This window comes from Chanodichthys erythropterus, chromosome 4 (genome assembly GCF_024489055.1).
Source record: "Chanodichthys erythropterus isolate Z2021 chromosome 4, ASM2448905v1, whole genome shotgun sequence".
NCBI lineage: Eukaryota > Metazoa > Chordata > Actinopteri > Cypriniformes > Xenocyprididae > Chanodichthys > Chanodichthys erythropterus.
Genome location: NC_090224.1, coordinates 2,505,069 through 2,520,484, shown reverse-complemented (window position 1 = coordinate 2,520,484; position 15,416 = coordinate 2,505,069). Strand labels below are relative to the sequence as shown.

The 15,416-nt window shown below is 36.6% G+C and overlaps 1 protein-coding gene across 2 annotated transcripts in view; it reads right to left on the bottom strand.

Moving 5' to 3' along the window:
• The window catches only part of nudt14 (nudix (nucleoside diphosphate linked moiety X)-type motif 14), a 44,772-nt gene that overhangs the window by 11,859 nt on the left and 17,497 nt on the right, over nucleotides 1-15,416 (bottom strand). The window contains exons 2-4 of one of the 2 annotated variants that reach the window (XM_067383619.1): nucleotides 10,341-10,384; nucleotides 9,054-9,234; nucleotides 3,198-3,262 (exon numbers count right to left, since the gene is read on the bottom strand). In XM_067383619.1, coding sequence (XP_067239720.1) covers nucleotides 3,198-3,262; nucleotides 9,054-9,061 — 73 coding nt within the window. In that variant the 5' untranslated portion in view covers nucleotides 9,062-9,234; nucleotides 10,341-10,384. The remainder of the gene's footprint in view (nucleotides 1-3,197; nucleotides 3,263-9,053; nucleotides 9,235-10,340; nucleotides 10,385-15,416) is intronic. The other variant, XM_067383618.1, reaches the window with a different exon arrangement.

Sequence of the window (15,416 nt, the reverse complement as noted above, 5' to 3'; positions counted from 1 at the left end):
GTCACTTTCATCAGTTATTTTCATCATGTCTATATAGTTTTTAAGTTTTAGCTTTTAGTTTAAGTTATTTTGGTACAAAATGAGAAATGTTGCATTTGTAACTAGCTGAAATAATGTTAAGCTTAAGTATTTTTAAATATTTTATTTCAGTTAATGTTTGTTTTATATCAAGTAATGAACTTTTTTTTTTTTTATTGGTTTTAGTTTTACTTAACAATAATAACCCTGCACCCAACTCATGGTTCACCACACATGGGTTTGAACCGTACAGATATCTTTACCCAGATCTTTAACTACTACGCCCTTCAGACGAATGTACTGTACATATGGGACTGACTGAGAGCTCAATTCAAGAACAGCCATCCTTGAGAAGACTTGTTCTTATGTTTCCTTGCACAAGGCCTGCCTTTTCATTTGAAGCATTGTTTGAAGACTACAGAAAAGAAAAAAAAACTGCAGAAAAACGTCTCTCTTTCATTGCAAGGCTTTCCTTCCATTCTGAGAAGCAGGGCGCCGTCCCTGGCGAGCATGTATAGAACAATAGTGTAACAGTGTAGCGCAGGGCCAAAGCTTAATAGAGAGCGCTGAAAAATGCTCTGTTTGCACGACCACCATAGACATGAAAAATGTCCCGTTATGAGAACACTGCAATAGATTATTCCTTTGTGTACTACACATTTCTGTGAACTTACCTGATGGATATGGCAAGGTTCTAAACTGTCTTCTATTCTTTTCTAGTCTTTCATCCATGTTATTTTCAAGCAAACATTTCAACATAGCAACACTCTCTAACAACAGTTACAAAATGGCACCTGATATCTGTTGCATATCAGATGTTTTTTTTAAAGGTTCACTTTTAAAATCTGCAGCAGAACAAAACATTTCTTCATCTCTTTCAACAGAGGGATCTGGGTGTAGTACAACACTGTAATGAGATACAGTCTAAATGAAGTATGTGTGAGAGCGTCTTTGTAAAAATACAGTTTGTAGAGGTGTTGTATTGCTGTGAAATCATGCTACAAAATCAAAGTAAGAATAACATTAAAAGTTGGTTTTAGGGAAGTTTTAAATGTATCTGGCCCACACAGGCACCTATTTGTGTAGGATGAGGGGGAGCTTAGGTTAGTAGGACAGCTCAGACACATGCAAAACCAACAAGGAACATTGGGTGTGACAAGCCTCTGATAGATGCCTTACTCAAATTGTATGTTTTTTGGCGGCTCCAATAATATATCTAACAGGGTTGAGCAACATTCAGAATTGAATTGAGAATGGTTATTAAATTACAAATCAAATCCTGAATTTGAAATGAAGAAATGGGATGCAGCATTGCAATTCTAATTCAAGGAGGCAGCATTAAAATGAACTGAAATTCAAAGACTAACTGCAATGTGTAATTTTAATTATAAAAAAAAGTGATAAAAAGATAAAAACAAATTGTCATTGACAAACCATGTCAATGAATGATGGCTTGACAAAAATGGCTTTAAAGACCATACAGACTAACAGATTGACTAAATGTATGTATACATTTCATTACCGTTCATTAATTTTGTCAAGACAACAACATTCCTGTCTGAAAATTTAGTCCTAACCCTATTTCCTAGCCCTAAACCTAACCCATAAAATCAGGAAAATGATAGGAGAATAACACTGATGTAGAAGCACCTAACCCTTGTTGTAAGCCTAAACTTGACATAAACTGTAAACTTATCCCTCAAATCTGACTGGTTGATTGGAATGTTGTTCCAGGATCAACAAAGTTGTTGATCCAGGAACATGTTGCACTTGGTGAAATCACATTCACCTTTCATTACCTGTACTGGATTTCTGATTTGAAATTGCAATTCCAGTAAATTCCACTGCCTGTCATTCCAATTGAAATTGCAACTCATGAACTGAAAGGGAGCCACTTCTTCATTTCAGAATTTTGCACAATCCTGATATCTACAGTAACTGAAAAATGCCTTACAGCCTTAAACCTTCTGAACATCTCATGGATGAAACATTCATTCAATTGGTGTGACCAGGGCCGGATTTACCTCATATTGTGACACAGGAAAAATACATTTTTGGGCCCCCCCAACCTCCTCCGACTGTTGTTGGTCGGAAACCTTGACCAAAACTGCTATATCTCAGGAAATGGAAGAAAAAAAAAAATAAAAGTAATATAAAAAATAATTAAACACTGTGTTGTTAAAGTTGATAGTGTGGCTTTATATATGATAATGTACTTGCATGTGTCATTGTTTTATAAATTTTTATTTTATATTTTAACAAATTAAGTTACAAAGTGGGTACACATGTTGTAAATAAGACAACATCTGTATTGCAAACCCCACCATGTTGCAGTTGTTGTTGTTTTTGGCACATGAAACCAATGCAAATATTCCGGAAAACAAAAGAGCAGCATGGACACACAAATAGGATATGAATAGTTGCAATACACAGTGTGGACGTCAATAATTTTAGATCAGATTCCAATCAGATTAAAAAATAATCAGATTTGGAATGACGGTCTGAACGTAGCCAATGCGGAAAGTCAATAATTTTAGATCAGATTCCAATCGGATACACAAATAATCGGATTTGGACTGACAGTGTGAACGTAGCCCAAGACACTCTTCTCCACTCCTGAAATACATAAAAGATTAGCCTTTATATATAGTGTTTTGCTGCACTCCTTTATTGACATTTGCATGCAATTAAACAGAGATGGTCCAGACTGTGTGCGGCACTTTATTTAAGATTCAAGAAGTGGGTGGAGTTATGAGATTTGAGGAGCCAATGGAGTTAAGAGGTTTAGTCACAAGATCTTTTTAATATTTTTCATTGGTTAAATATTTGCAAAATCCAAAGACAGACGTAAAGGGTGACCAATAGTAGCCTAATGATTTATGGGGAGGGGAAAAAAAAAAAAAAAAAGGTTTCTGCCCGACAGTAAATGTTATTAATTCATAAAGTAATTTACTTACATAGTTTTAGAATTAGAATGAAATGATAATAATAATAAAATAATAATAATTATTAAAAATATTATTTCTCCTCACTGTAATTGGGCCTCCCTGGACGTGCGAGCATAGGCACGTGCCTAGAATGCTTATGCATAAATCCGGCCCTGGGTGTGATGAAAACAAGATTACAACTAAAATCAGTCAAAATCAAAGATTAAAGTGTGGAAAACTGCAGGGCGTTACCTGGACGAAACTGCTTGACCAGGATAAAACAGTGTGAGGTGGTGTTGAAAATCAGCACAGAGACACTGGAGAGAGGAAAGAAAAGGAAGAGGAATGAATTTAGAAGCTGAGTTGGCATTTAGAGAAGTGGTTCCACTTGGATCAATGGATATCTAGCCTTCCTGTTAATGCATCCAGTCCTGCAAGAGCAACAACAAACACAACTGATCCAAAAACTCGGGTAGGCTTAGTGGTAAAGAGAGCGAGTGAACATAAGCATATGTGTGAAAGAGAGAGGCACATGGACACCTTTGCTCCATCAAGCCCCAACAAATCACCCAGGATTAACACCTTGGATGTGGTCTTGGCTTTTCACTTTATCTCGGTTTGAGACTGAACATAATGCCTTAAGAAGAAGAGAATAAATCCCTGAGTCTTAAGGATCTCTGTATAATAGGATTTATCCACTAAAGCATACTGGGATAGCAAGACCTCGGTGGACTAGCTAATAGCTCAGCATGGCAGGAGGTCAGAGGACAGAGTGTCTCTGTACAGCACTTTCACACTTATATGAGCAGCAACCGTCCCCAACTCTCCAACCAGGTCAGCACATACCTGGCAAAACATCTGACTCTGGAGATCGAAGCGAAACAGATTTCATCACCAAACAATATGCACAAACTCTTGCTCTCAAATACATCCAAGTATATTTACATGTGTAGGTATAATCGAGCTACAGAGGTTTTTGCGTAGTTGAGCCATAGTCTTCATCTGCCTTATGCATAATCAAGTATTTAAGGATTTAATACAACTTGTGTGTCTTTTGGATAATGAACACAACATTGAGGCCAATTAACATGTATACATACATCATATTATCTAGATCTCCGACTTCACAAATACCATGGCTGGCACACATTGAGCTAGAAAAATCATTGCTTTAGACTGAAAATCAAATTTATTTAGTCAAATGGCTATATTAATTTAACTTCTAAAGGTGGATTTTAATAGCAGGTGTAAATTAAAGAAATTTCGGCAAAATTTGGCGGGGAAAAAAACCCTCCATTGCCTAGTGTCAATAGTGTAGCAATGTATGAAGCACAGCTCACACAGAAGTCACTTTCAAACCAAGAGTTTTCTGTTGGACAATGCAACAAACGTGTGGCCAACTTGAACCCATTGCGAAATCTGCATGGGAACATTTTTGCATTTATGCATAATTCCTAAACGCTTAAATTCCTATTGAAATGACTGGATTACGCCTGGGGATATTCGCAGAACAACTGAAAAAGCACAGTAGTTGCAAGAGTAAAAGATTTGTCAATTTTCACAGTTTAGATCATTATCTGATTTAATAATATGTTGTATTAGCGTGATTGTTTCGATGGCAAAGGAGAGCAAGACGGTTCTTTGAGTGGGGAAAGCGGATATGTCCATAGTGGCAGGAAGCCCTGCCCTGCTTTTCCCATGGTGAATGCTTGCCAGAGATTACCACACACACACACACACACACACACACACACACACACACACACACACACACACACACACACACACACACACACTCCTGAGTCTTACCTTCAACATGCATTCAAAAACTACACTGCCGGGCCAAAAAAAAAAAAAAAAAGAAAAAAAAAAAGTTTGCTGTTTGGATTTTAATGGGCAAATACTTAAGAATCTATGAAGGGTTCATTATTACAGTGATTATTATGTTTCTAGCATGTTTTATGTTTGGCATAAGATGGAGTGTGTAGATTTTCATTCCTAAACAACCACGTAGGAAGACATATCAAGGCCATATTCCAGGATGACAATGTCAAGATTCATCAGGCTCAAACTGTGAAAGAATTGTTGGGAGGGAGCATGAAGAATCATTTTTATATATAAATTGGCACCTCTGAGTCCTGCAATTAATATCATTAAAAGTCTTTGGGATGTGCTGGAGGAAACTTTACAGAGTGCTCACCTCTTGCATTGTCAATACAGGATCTTGACCAAAAATTGATGCACCTCTTGATGGAAATAAATGTTGTGATGTTACTTCCATCAAGAGGTGCATCAATATATGGTCAAGATCTTGTACAGACAATGCAAGAGGTGAGCACTCTGTAAAATTTCCTCCGGCACATCCCAAAAATTTGCAGTGAGGTTAAGATCAGGACTCTGAGAGTTGCCAATTCATGTGTGAAAATTATTTGAACCATTTTTTCACAATTGTAACCCTGATGAATATTGGCATTGTCATTCTGGAATATGGCCTTGATACATCTTCCTACATGATTGTTTAAGAAATGAAAAGATACACACTCCGTCTTTAAGGGTTAAAAGAACCGTTGCCAAACATATAACATGCTAGAAACCTAATAATCACTGTACTAATGATCCAATAATAGATTCTTAAGTATTTGCCAATTAAAATCCAAACAGTGACTTTTTTTGTCCGGGCAGCGTACAAGCATTTGTTCTATGCTGAAACAATGTCTTAACATGGCCACACAGTTTCGGTTATAAAGGTTTTAAAGAGCTGCAGTTACAGTTCCTATTTAGTGCACAAAACATGGAAGCTATAACAGGTAAACATGTCAGCAGTGTGAATACACTTCATCATGACCAAAAATGATGCTAGAGAAGCAATATGTAAAATTTGTTTGATTGAAATATTGAGAGGTGGCTCACTGCCGAAGAACTTTAATATGGTTTATAACCTGTTAACATGAAACCCTGATCAGACTGTTCAGTTACCCAAATTTAATTATTGAAATTTCATTTTCAGTTTTGTTTTTTTCTACTGAATGAAAACTTTTTCTTGATGTTTTGAAAAAATAATCTCAGTGCATCACTAAATAATTTAATAACAACACTGAACAGTAAAGTGTAATACATTTGAAGATGAATATACATTTTTCATACTGTACATTATAAATAAGGTTACAAAGCCTAAACTCACCTGTGGCATTTAAAATGACTGATTTTAGATTTTAGTTTTTACAGTTTTATTTTTATTCGTATTTAATTTCAACCATTTAGGCCATCACATGAAATTGGATTATAGTAATGGGCAGAATAGTAATATATAAAAACTGCATATTTATTAGTTCAGAACAAACAGCAGAGGTTCTGGAATTGATATGATTCAAATTATAGACAGACTTTTTGTAGGAAGAGCTATCATCTGGAGACACCATGATGAGGTTGGATTAAGAGGGGTCCTTCTACAGTTTGTCAAAACGATCCTCATTCAGACAGATCCGCGAAAATGACTAAAAATGCAGTATTATGCTGCCAGGCCAGTAATTGGCGATGTCACTTTGTAAAGAAACACTACACACCTATAGCCTGAGCACTTAATATGTATATTTTGCATTTTTATAGTTTACCGGGTGTGTCTCATACGTCCTGAAAAGTGAAGCTGCGGGCTCTTTGATCGCCCCCTGGTGGCTGGATGCAGTACAGGTCATAAACCCCGCCCTCTCACTGCAGTCGAATGAGACTTCAGCGAAAACTTAAAAATATATTCTGCTTCAAATAAAACTTTCTGAAAGATGGTTTTGGTCATTTAAGGTAGTTGTTATCACGCTTTTGTGATGATTTAGATTTTAGCTAGCAATTTGATGCTTTAGAAATGTGGCGTGTCGTCATGATTCGAAGTTGATTGACAGCTTGTCTGAGGACTGTCGGAGCTTCGAGGGGAGATTGAAGATGTATTAACTAACTATTAATTTTCGATTTCTTTGTTATTTAACACCAACAAAATGAGTTGTTCAGCAGTAAACTGTACTAACCGACCTACAGGATCTGACGGTTCACTGAACTTTTTTTCTGTAACATTAAATGTGGGCGTTATAAGCTAATTAATAAATGTTATTAGTCAAGATAACACGCCTAATGTTAACCATGTCGGGGAAAAGCAGGGGATCGTTATCAGGCAGTTACTCATTATTTTTATGGGTATAAAATAATAATAAGCAGGACAAAACTAATGATAGCTTACTCTAATTACAGCAATCGATCTCCTGTAACGTTAGTTGAACTTGATTTAAAATGGCAGGATCGTTTCTGATGATTTAGAGTTGTTTCTAGTGGCATATTATATTGATTTTATCTACCAAATTTGCGGTTTCGAAAGTATTATTGCTCTAGAAACAGAATAGCATATTATTTTATAGGTAGAATTTTAAATTGTGTATAATTTTTATAGTCTATTTAAAATACACGAATGATGACGCAGTCGTCTCGGCGGAAGTTTGATACCGCGACTCTGCCTCCGGGCTCCGCTGATGATTCCTTCTGCGCATGCCCAGGCTCCAAACTTTTTTTTTTGACGTATTGCGTAACGTGTCAGCGCCCATTCATCGGCCCAATTTGGCTTCAGTTCAATACAATGGAAGGAAGCGGCGTTGTGTCGTCAATCTTTTTTTACAGTCTATATAGTTTAAATAGAGACAATAACGGAATCGTTCTCAAAAACTTTCACTTTGAAACATTTTCAAAAGCTTGCATTTTCAGGCCCCCAAAACGCTGGTGTAGTGTGAATGGACGGCCAAAACGCATAAAATGTTTTCCGTTTTTAGTGGAAAATGGTGTCGTGTAAAAGCCCGCTAAGAGTGCCTCCTTCTATCTTCTCATTTATTCCATCAGGCCGAAGTAGCTTTTGAGGCACACACCTGATGTCAGTTAGGCTCCTTCCTTTATCTTCACTGATGATGAGCTATGGAGTACAATCTATCCCGAATGAAGAGTGCAGTCTGGGTCAACCCTTGAAAACTGCGGCTGACGGGTCAGTGCCCCAGCGAGCCGAGGCATGTCTGAATGACGTGCTCCTCGCTGCTTCACCTCTCCACCATGAAAGTACTGTCAAAGTCACGCAGGACGTGTCACACGCCATTAAGTCTGCTGTCCATTAGGGCTGTTTGGTTCTCGTTATGGGATGCAATGCAGCGGGAGCAGCAGGAAGAGAAGGAGAGGCCTGGTGCAGCATTATACTAACCACTCACATCACACACTGATGCAACTCCAAAACTGTAGATGAAAAATCAGACAAACAAAGACACTCATCAACGCCCCTGAAAATCCTCACAAAAGACAATGGCTACCAACTCCTTACCTCCAAATGACCAGCAGAGCTCACAATAGATTGTAGCAGTGGCACTAATGACCTGAACAGATGCTTCTCTTAATGGCTTTACCTTTCAACTGCAGATCACCTCATTCATCAATTCACTACAGTGCAACAAAACAAATGGTGATGTCAAATATTTTAACAAGTGCACATACATAACCGCTCAAAAGTCTGGGGTAGATAAGATTTTTTTTTGTTGTTGAAAGAAGTCTCTTATTTTCATCAAAGCTGCATTTATTTAAGCAAAATACAGTAAAAACAGTGTGAATATTTTTACTATTTAAAATGTAATTTGTAATTTTAAAATGTAATTTTTTATTCTTGTGATGGCAATGCTGAATTTTCAGTTTTATTACTCCAGTCTTCAGTGTGTGTCACATGATCCTTCAGAAATCATTCTAATATGCTGATTTGATGTTCAAGAAACATTTATCATTATTATAAATGTTTAAAACAGTTGAGGTGCTTAATAATTTTGTGGAAACTGTAAAAAAAAAAAAATATATAGGATTCCTACAAGAATAGAAAATTCAAAGGAACAGTATTCATTTGAAACAGAAAAAATGCCTTTACTGTCACTTTTGATCAATTTAATGCGTCCTTGCTGAATAAAAGTATCAATTTCTTCAAAAATTCTTACTGATCCCAAACTATTGAAACGTAGTATATGCAAGTAACATTGAGTGCAAAATAAAACCACAAAAACAAGAATGCATGGACCTTCTCAAAATCAAGGTACTGTATATACAAAAAACCTTGTCATTTCCTGTGGTGAACGAGTCTTCTTCAGCTCCACTCAGTCTTGTCCAAGCACTTTGTCCAGACCAGGATCGACACAATATTCTTCAATTCTTCGCTTGAATTGGGCTGGGTTTCCCCACCCACAGTGAAATAAGACTGGTCCAAAATCCAGATCCACGTAGCTGTTCCTGTTGGCTGTAATTTTCTCACCTTTGAGCATTTTGAATTGATTAAAATCAGGATATCATGAATGTTTAGGATGAGGTGTTATAACTGAAACTGTTTTGTTTTGTGGACCATTTTCTCACAGACATGGTCCAGACACTCCTCATTGAAGAACAAAGGCCTTCTTAAGAAACCTAATATAGGGACATCCTGTAACTCTTTCTATATTATTGGCCAGAGACTTTGTAGCCGCTTTGTTCCACCAGGTCTACTTGCTAAGAATGATTGAATAACCAGAAAGCTCCATGGAAAAATAAATGTGTCTTGCAATATTGACATACGGTCCACAGAGGTTCTCAATCCTCACCAATAGCTTTTATGAACCCTGTATGAAAGGTCACCTTGATCTCAGGGCAGCAGTTGACAACTGGAGAGGTACAAAGAGGCTGCTCTTAGGTGTGTAATGACCCAAAGACTGCTTTGGGTCGGTGGGAAGAGGTTGTGTGGAAAACAGAATGGAAGTTTAACTGCTTCTGTTTCTCTCTTGGACACTTCAAGCCTGGTCAAGGATAAGTAACTGCACTGAAGACAGGTGGAGGGCTGTACAGTCTACCTGAACAAACTAAAAAGAGGATTTGTAAGAAAAAAAAGGGACAGATTTATCATGACAAAAGCTCAATGGAGATGTGAGCATGTAGAAGAATTGTGAAGAGATCAAGATGTGCACACAAAAGACTTTTGGGGAAGGGGAGCACTTCCTATTGTTGCACCATGGTGAGACATTCCAACTCCAAAAGCCTCTAATCCTCCCACGTTTATAGTCACCTTGAAGTATTATGTTAAATGATTTACACTCTGTGCAACTCAATGCAATGGACATCTCTCTGAGAATATGGTTAAATAGGCTAACAGGAAATACAAATCTCCATTTCTTCTAAAGCAGAATGTATCAATTTAAAGGGCAGTCAGAACACCAAAGAGAAAGAGATTACAGTCAAAGATAGAAACTAAATCAACCAGATTCAAATTCAGAAAGGGCTTACTTCAAAAAGTTATTACTGTAAAAAGAAAGAAAGAAAGAAAGAAAGAAAGAAAGAAAGAAAGAAATAAAGAAAGAAAGAAAGACACATCCTCACCTATCATGGGTTTGCATAAAGTCCCAGGACTTCTTTGTTCCATTCTGTAAAAATAAAAAAAAAATAAAAAATTAAAATATCATAGAATTTCTAAAATAACAATTTAGGTAAATATGTAAAACAAACAAACAAAGAATTGAGACACACTTTTAATATTCAAAACTATAAAGTGCCCTTTTCAGCCTTCTTAATCATTAAACTGAAGTCTTCTATTTAAAGGGTAAGTTCACCTTAAAATGAAAATTCTGTCATCATTTACTCACCCTCATGTCCTTCCAAACCCATGAGACTTTCGTTCATATTCTGAACACAAATGAAGATCTTTTTGATGAAATCTGAGAGCTTTTTTGCAAAAGATTTGGACTAAACCACTCAATTCATATAGATAAGTTTTCCGATCTCTGTATGAACTTTCTGAAGCGTCAAAGTTGCAATTGCGTAGGCTGATTATGGAGGGAGAAAAAGCTCTCAGATTTCATCAAAAAGATATTTATTTGTGTTCTGAATATGAACTAAAGTCTTAAGGGTTTGGAAAAACATGAGGGTGAGTAATTAATGACAGAATTTTCATTTTTGGGGTGAACTAATCTTTTAAATTTTGCAAACTTATAAAATCCATATCCAGAGATGACACCTAAAGGAAGTGGTTCATGAGAAGAATAATTCTGATATTTTTATTTACAATGTTAAATAAATATTGAAACATTTTCATGCTGTAACTTCAGAGTCTTTAAGGCAAATTTGTTCTCCATGAGGAGAGGGATTGTCATGTGAAATTTCAATTTCCCTGCTAAAATGAGTTAGGCGGGCTTTTGTTTTGAATATTGCGAATTTAACTTCTACTGTAGTTGCTAACCAGACATCCTATTAATCAATACATTATATAAATTTGCCACAGATCCCAAGATATTAAGTTATAGCTGTTATATACTGTTAAAGGTGCCCTAGAATTAAAAATTGAATTTATCTTGGCATAGTTAAATAACAAGAGTTCAGTACATGGAAATGACATACAGTGAGTCTCAAACTCCATTGTTTCCTCCTTCTTATATAAATCTCATTTGTTTGAAAGACCTCCGAAGAACAGGCGAATCTCAGCATAACACCGACTGTTACGTAACAGTTGGGATCATTAATATGTACGCCCCCAATATTTGCATATGTCAGCCCATGTTCAAGGCATTACACAAGGGCAGAATGTCTGGATGAGCACAGCTGAATCATCAGACTAAATAAGCAAGCAAGGAAAACAGCGAAAAATGGCAGATGGAGCAATAATAACGGACATGATCTATGATAACATGATATTTTTAGTGATATTTGTAAACTGTCTTTCTAAATGTTTCGTTAGCATGTTGCTAATGTACTGTTAAATTTAGTTAAAGTTAACATCATTTCTTACTGTATTCACAGAGACAAGAGAGCCTTCGCTATTTTCATTATTAAACACTTGCAGTCTGTATAATTCATAAACACAACTTCATTCTTTATAAATCTCTCCAACAGTGTAGCATTAGTCGTTAGCCATGGATCACAGCCTCAAATTAATTCAGAATCAAATGTAAACAATATAACAGTATACAATACTCACATACACCTCACATTTTGAGGGTTATATTAGCTGTATAAACTTTGTTTATGCACTGTTTAAGGCAAGCACAAGCTCCGGGGGCGGAGAGCGAGCGATTTAAAGTGACCGCAGCCTGAATCGGCGCATTTCTAATTATGCCCCAAAATAGGCAGTTAAAAAAAAATCATTAAAAAAAATCTATGGGCTATTTTGAGCTGAAACTTCACAGACACATTCAGGAGACACCTTAGACTTATATTACATCTTGTAAAAACATGTTCGATGGCACCTTTAAAAATCATTGTGTTACCACAATAAAATATACCAAGGTTAAAGAGTTGCCATTTAATCTTAATTAAACTATTAAATGGCAACTTTTGGATTCAAGCTTGACAAAAAGATTTGTGCATTTGAGTTGTCAAAACACTACAGCAATATTGGGAGAGGGTGTGTGTAGCTCTTGAAAGGTTAGTAGTAACAGCCCAGGCTTAAGTTTTGTGTACAGTGCATGTGCAGTACTGTGTCTCACTCACCCTTTTATATAAACCTCTAGCACTTTTGATCACTTCAATGCCTGAAGACAGGGATTCTGTGAGACATGAATCTCACAAGATCAGACATGTTTCTTGAAAAGGTTGTAGGTGTTTCTTAAGATGATAAAGGATCGGCCAAGTGTGTGTGCTTGTACTTTACTTGAAGGAGCATCACCTCTTACTTATTCTACATTCACTCATGTAAAACATATTGTCTTTTCTTTATATCATGAGTTTAACTTTTTTGGGATGGGAACTCAACACGCAATACAACCAATTTCATTAAACACTCAATTCAACCAACCGAGCTGTGTATCAAGGTGATGTAATAAGTGTCTTGTAAGATGCTTGGAATCACAGAAGTGTGTTCTCTTAAGATCCTGTATCATATTTTCACAAATAGAACAATTACAATGATATTCAGAATATGCTTACGTCCAAGACTTTGCACCCAATATTTGTCTGAACACATACCAGATCAAGAGCATGTGTCATATTTGTGAAAAAGTAGCCTACAGCATTCATAATAAGAAGGGTTTGGAAATGAGTAATTTTCTTTTCATGGGTGCTCTTTATGCTTACACCCACGGTAACTATTCATTCACCACAAAAGAGTGAATTAGTACATCACTCTAAACTTTGAAAAATTAAGCATAGCTCAGCATAAGCGGTATATTGTAGGGCTAAAGCTAAAGGATCACAATACCAGGCAGCATCATGATACAACTCATATGGATTTGCTAACTAACTAAGTAAATATTCTTAACATAAAAATTATTATTTAAAAAAAAGAAAAAAAAAAAAAAAAAGAATTTTGTTGTAATTTACTGAGTTTCTTGCAGAATTCCACTGTCGACTAGTTTAACCCTCAAACGCCACTATCACAGAAAGTGCCATCCGCCTGGTTGGAAGACAAACTGGATGTATGATCACAAGCGCAAAGGCAGAAATAATCAAAGGCTTCATTACACCTCTCAATGAACAGACAATATGCTTATTTAAAAAAAAATTCTAGCACCTTTTTCCAGTTGAACAGCTTAAGCGTGACCTACCTAATCATGGTTGCTGGTCTGATCTGTTAATAAGAAGCAAAGCTCCATTAATGGAAACAGTCATCGGTTACCTGAGGCACCAGTGTAAAACGAGAGTGTGGAAAGTGAACCTGCATACCAAGCACGGTCAGTGGATTCGACGAGGTCATGTTTGCTTTGGGCAATGCCGCTTTTCGTGCTAATGACCTGTATCTTTTGGCTCCAAAACGTGGCTGTTTTGGAGGGAAGACTGAGAAAGCGGAACAAACTTCAGTCTCGTAGCTCTGTATGGTGTCAGAGTTGCTCCATTAATCCAATAGCAGCTAGTTAAATGCTTGAAAAGGTTCTTGTAATCTTCATTACTCAAGCCTCAGCTGCTTTGCTACATGAAAGAAAAGTAAATATTTAGAAAAGATCTTTTTGACTAATGAATTTCCAGTCATTTGTGATTACGTTTAAAGTCTAAACGTAAAATGTAATTACGTCTAAATAACGTGAAAAACAGTTTATTTTATTTGTATCTTTGCTCTACTGTATTTATTTGTTTGACTATTTGTTCTTATTTACTTTATTTTTATTCGACAGTAGTCCTTTTTTCTGCTGAACATAGCACATACCAAACCATACTGAAACCATGACAAAAACTGAACGTGAGTAATTTGAACCATGGTAAAAGGGTATGGGCATAACTCCCGTTGAACGTTCATACAGACAGTATTCGAGATGCTACTGTAAGTTGCTGTGTGAACAGGACATTTCGAGACTCACTCCTGTAAATAAATGCGGATGTCTATCCCAAAAATTTAACCATTTAGACTAATCTAAGAAATGATTTGATTAGTTCATTGAAAAGAATCAGCTCAAAAGAATGATACTGCTTGCAGGCAAGATATCTAGAAACCTAAAGTAAGCTTTGTTAAACATTGTGAAAAAACTTTTCAGCAAAGAAAAAAAGAGATATTAAAGTTTTACTCAATATTAAAACTACATTTGAAACTTTGGTGTTTTATACACTGCAGAAGAGATGTGGTTTACTTCACAAAAAGTGTTATAAAAAGGCATGGGCCAGGAAAGAGGTGTGTGCCAGATCCCTAATCAAGTCACAGTGATCCAAACATTTCAGTGTAGGTGCAAAATTTTACATTTTTTTTTTCCTACAGGGCTAGACAAGTGGGGATAAAAATGCCTTTTCATGGCAAGTATGCACTTGAGTGCATACTTGTGGAGGCAAAAGTGGGTATGTTAATGTGTGGAGAGGGATGTAACGTGCCAAGCTTTAGATTGTCAAACAAAAGTCTTTACGCTACTATTATCCGAGTGATTATTTTTTAGGGTTCATAAGGGAAGATGCCAACTACAATATCTGAAACAAAGACAGCCCGCAGTTTTCTGAAAAGCTTGAACATTTACATTCCATGAACGCAAACCCTTAGTCTGAAAACCAGTATTAACCCAACCATCACTACTGAAGCACGAGCACTGAAAGGGAGAGGCTATGCAAGTTCATGCACTGCAAAGACAAGCCCACAAAGTGAAAGTGCTGCAAACTGAGCATAAGCTATTACAAGATAGAAAAAGTCATAGGAGCACAGAGTAAGGGCTTAAGGATGAGGGCAGAACAGATCAATGTTTGTTGCTCAACAGTCAAGAATGCACATTCACGTACCACAGACATCAGGTCTATTGCATCTACATAATCACTGCCATGAAATCCTGAAAAAAAGTGCATGTTTCAGACTTTTTCTAATACTAGCGCTGCAGTAGAAAATATTTCTGAGATAGATGTGTGGAATAAGCCTGACATTGACAGCCAACAGTCAGCATCAAATTCTAATAACAGAGCCAGCATCCTGAATCATCACAAACAGCTTTATGAGGGCTGTTTCTACAAAATGACATTGTATCAGTTGCAAGACTCCATGAATCTTGGTTTACTTGTGCC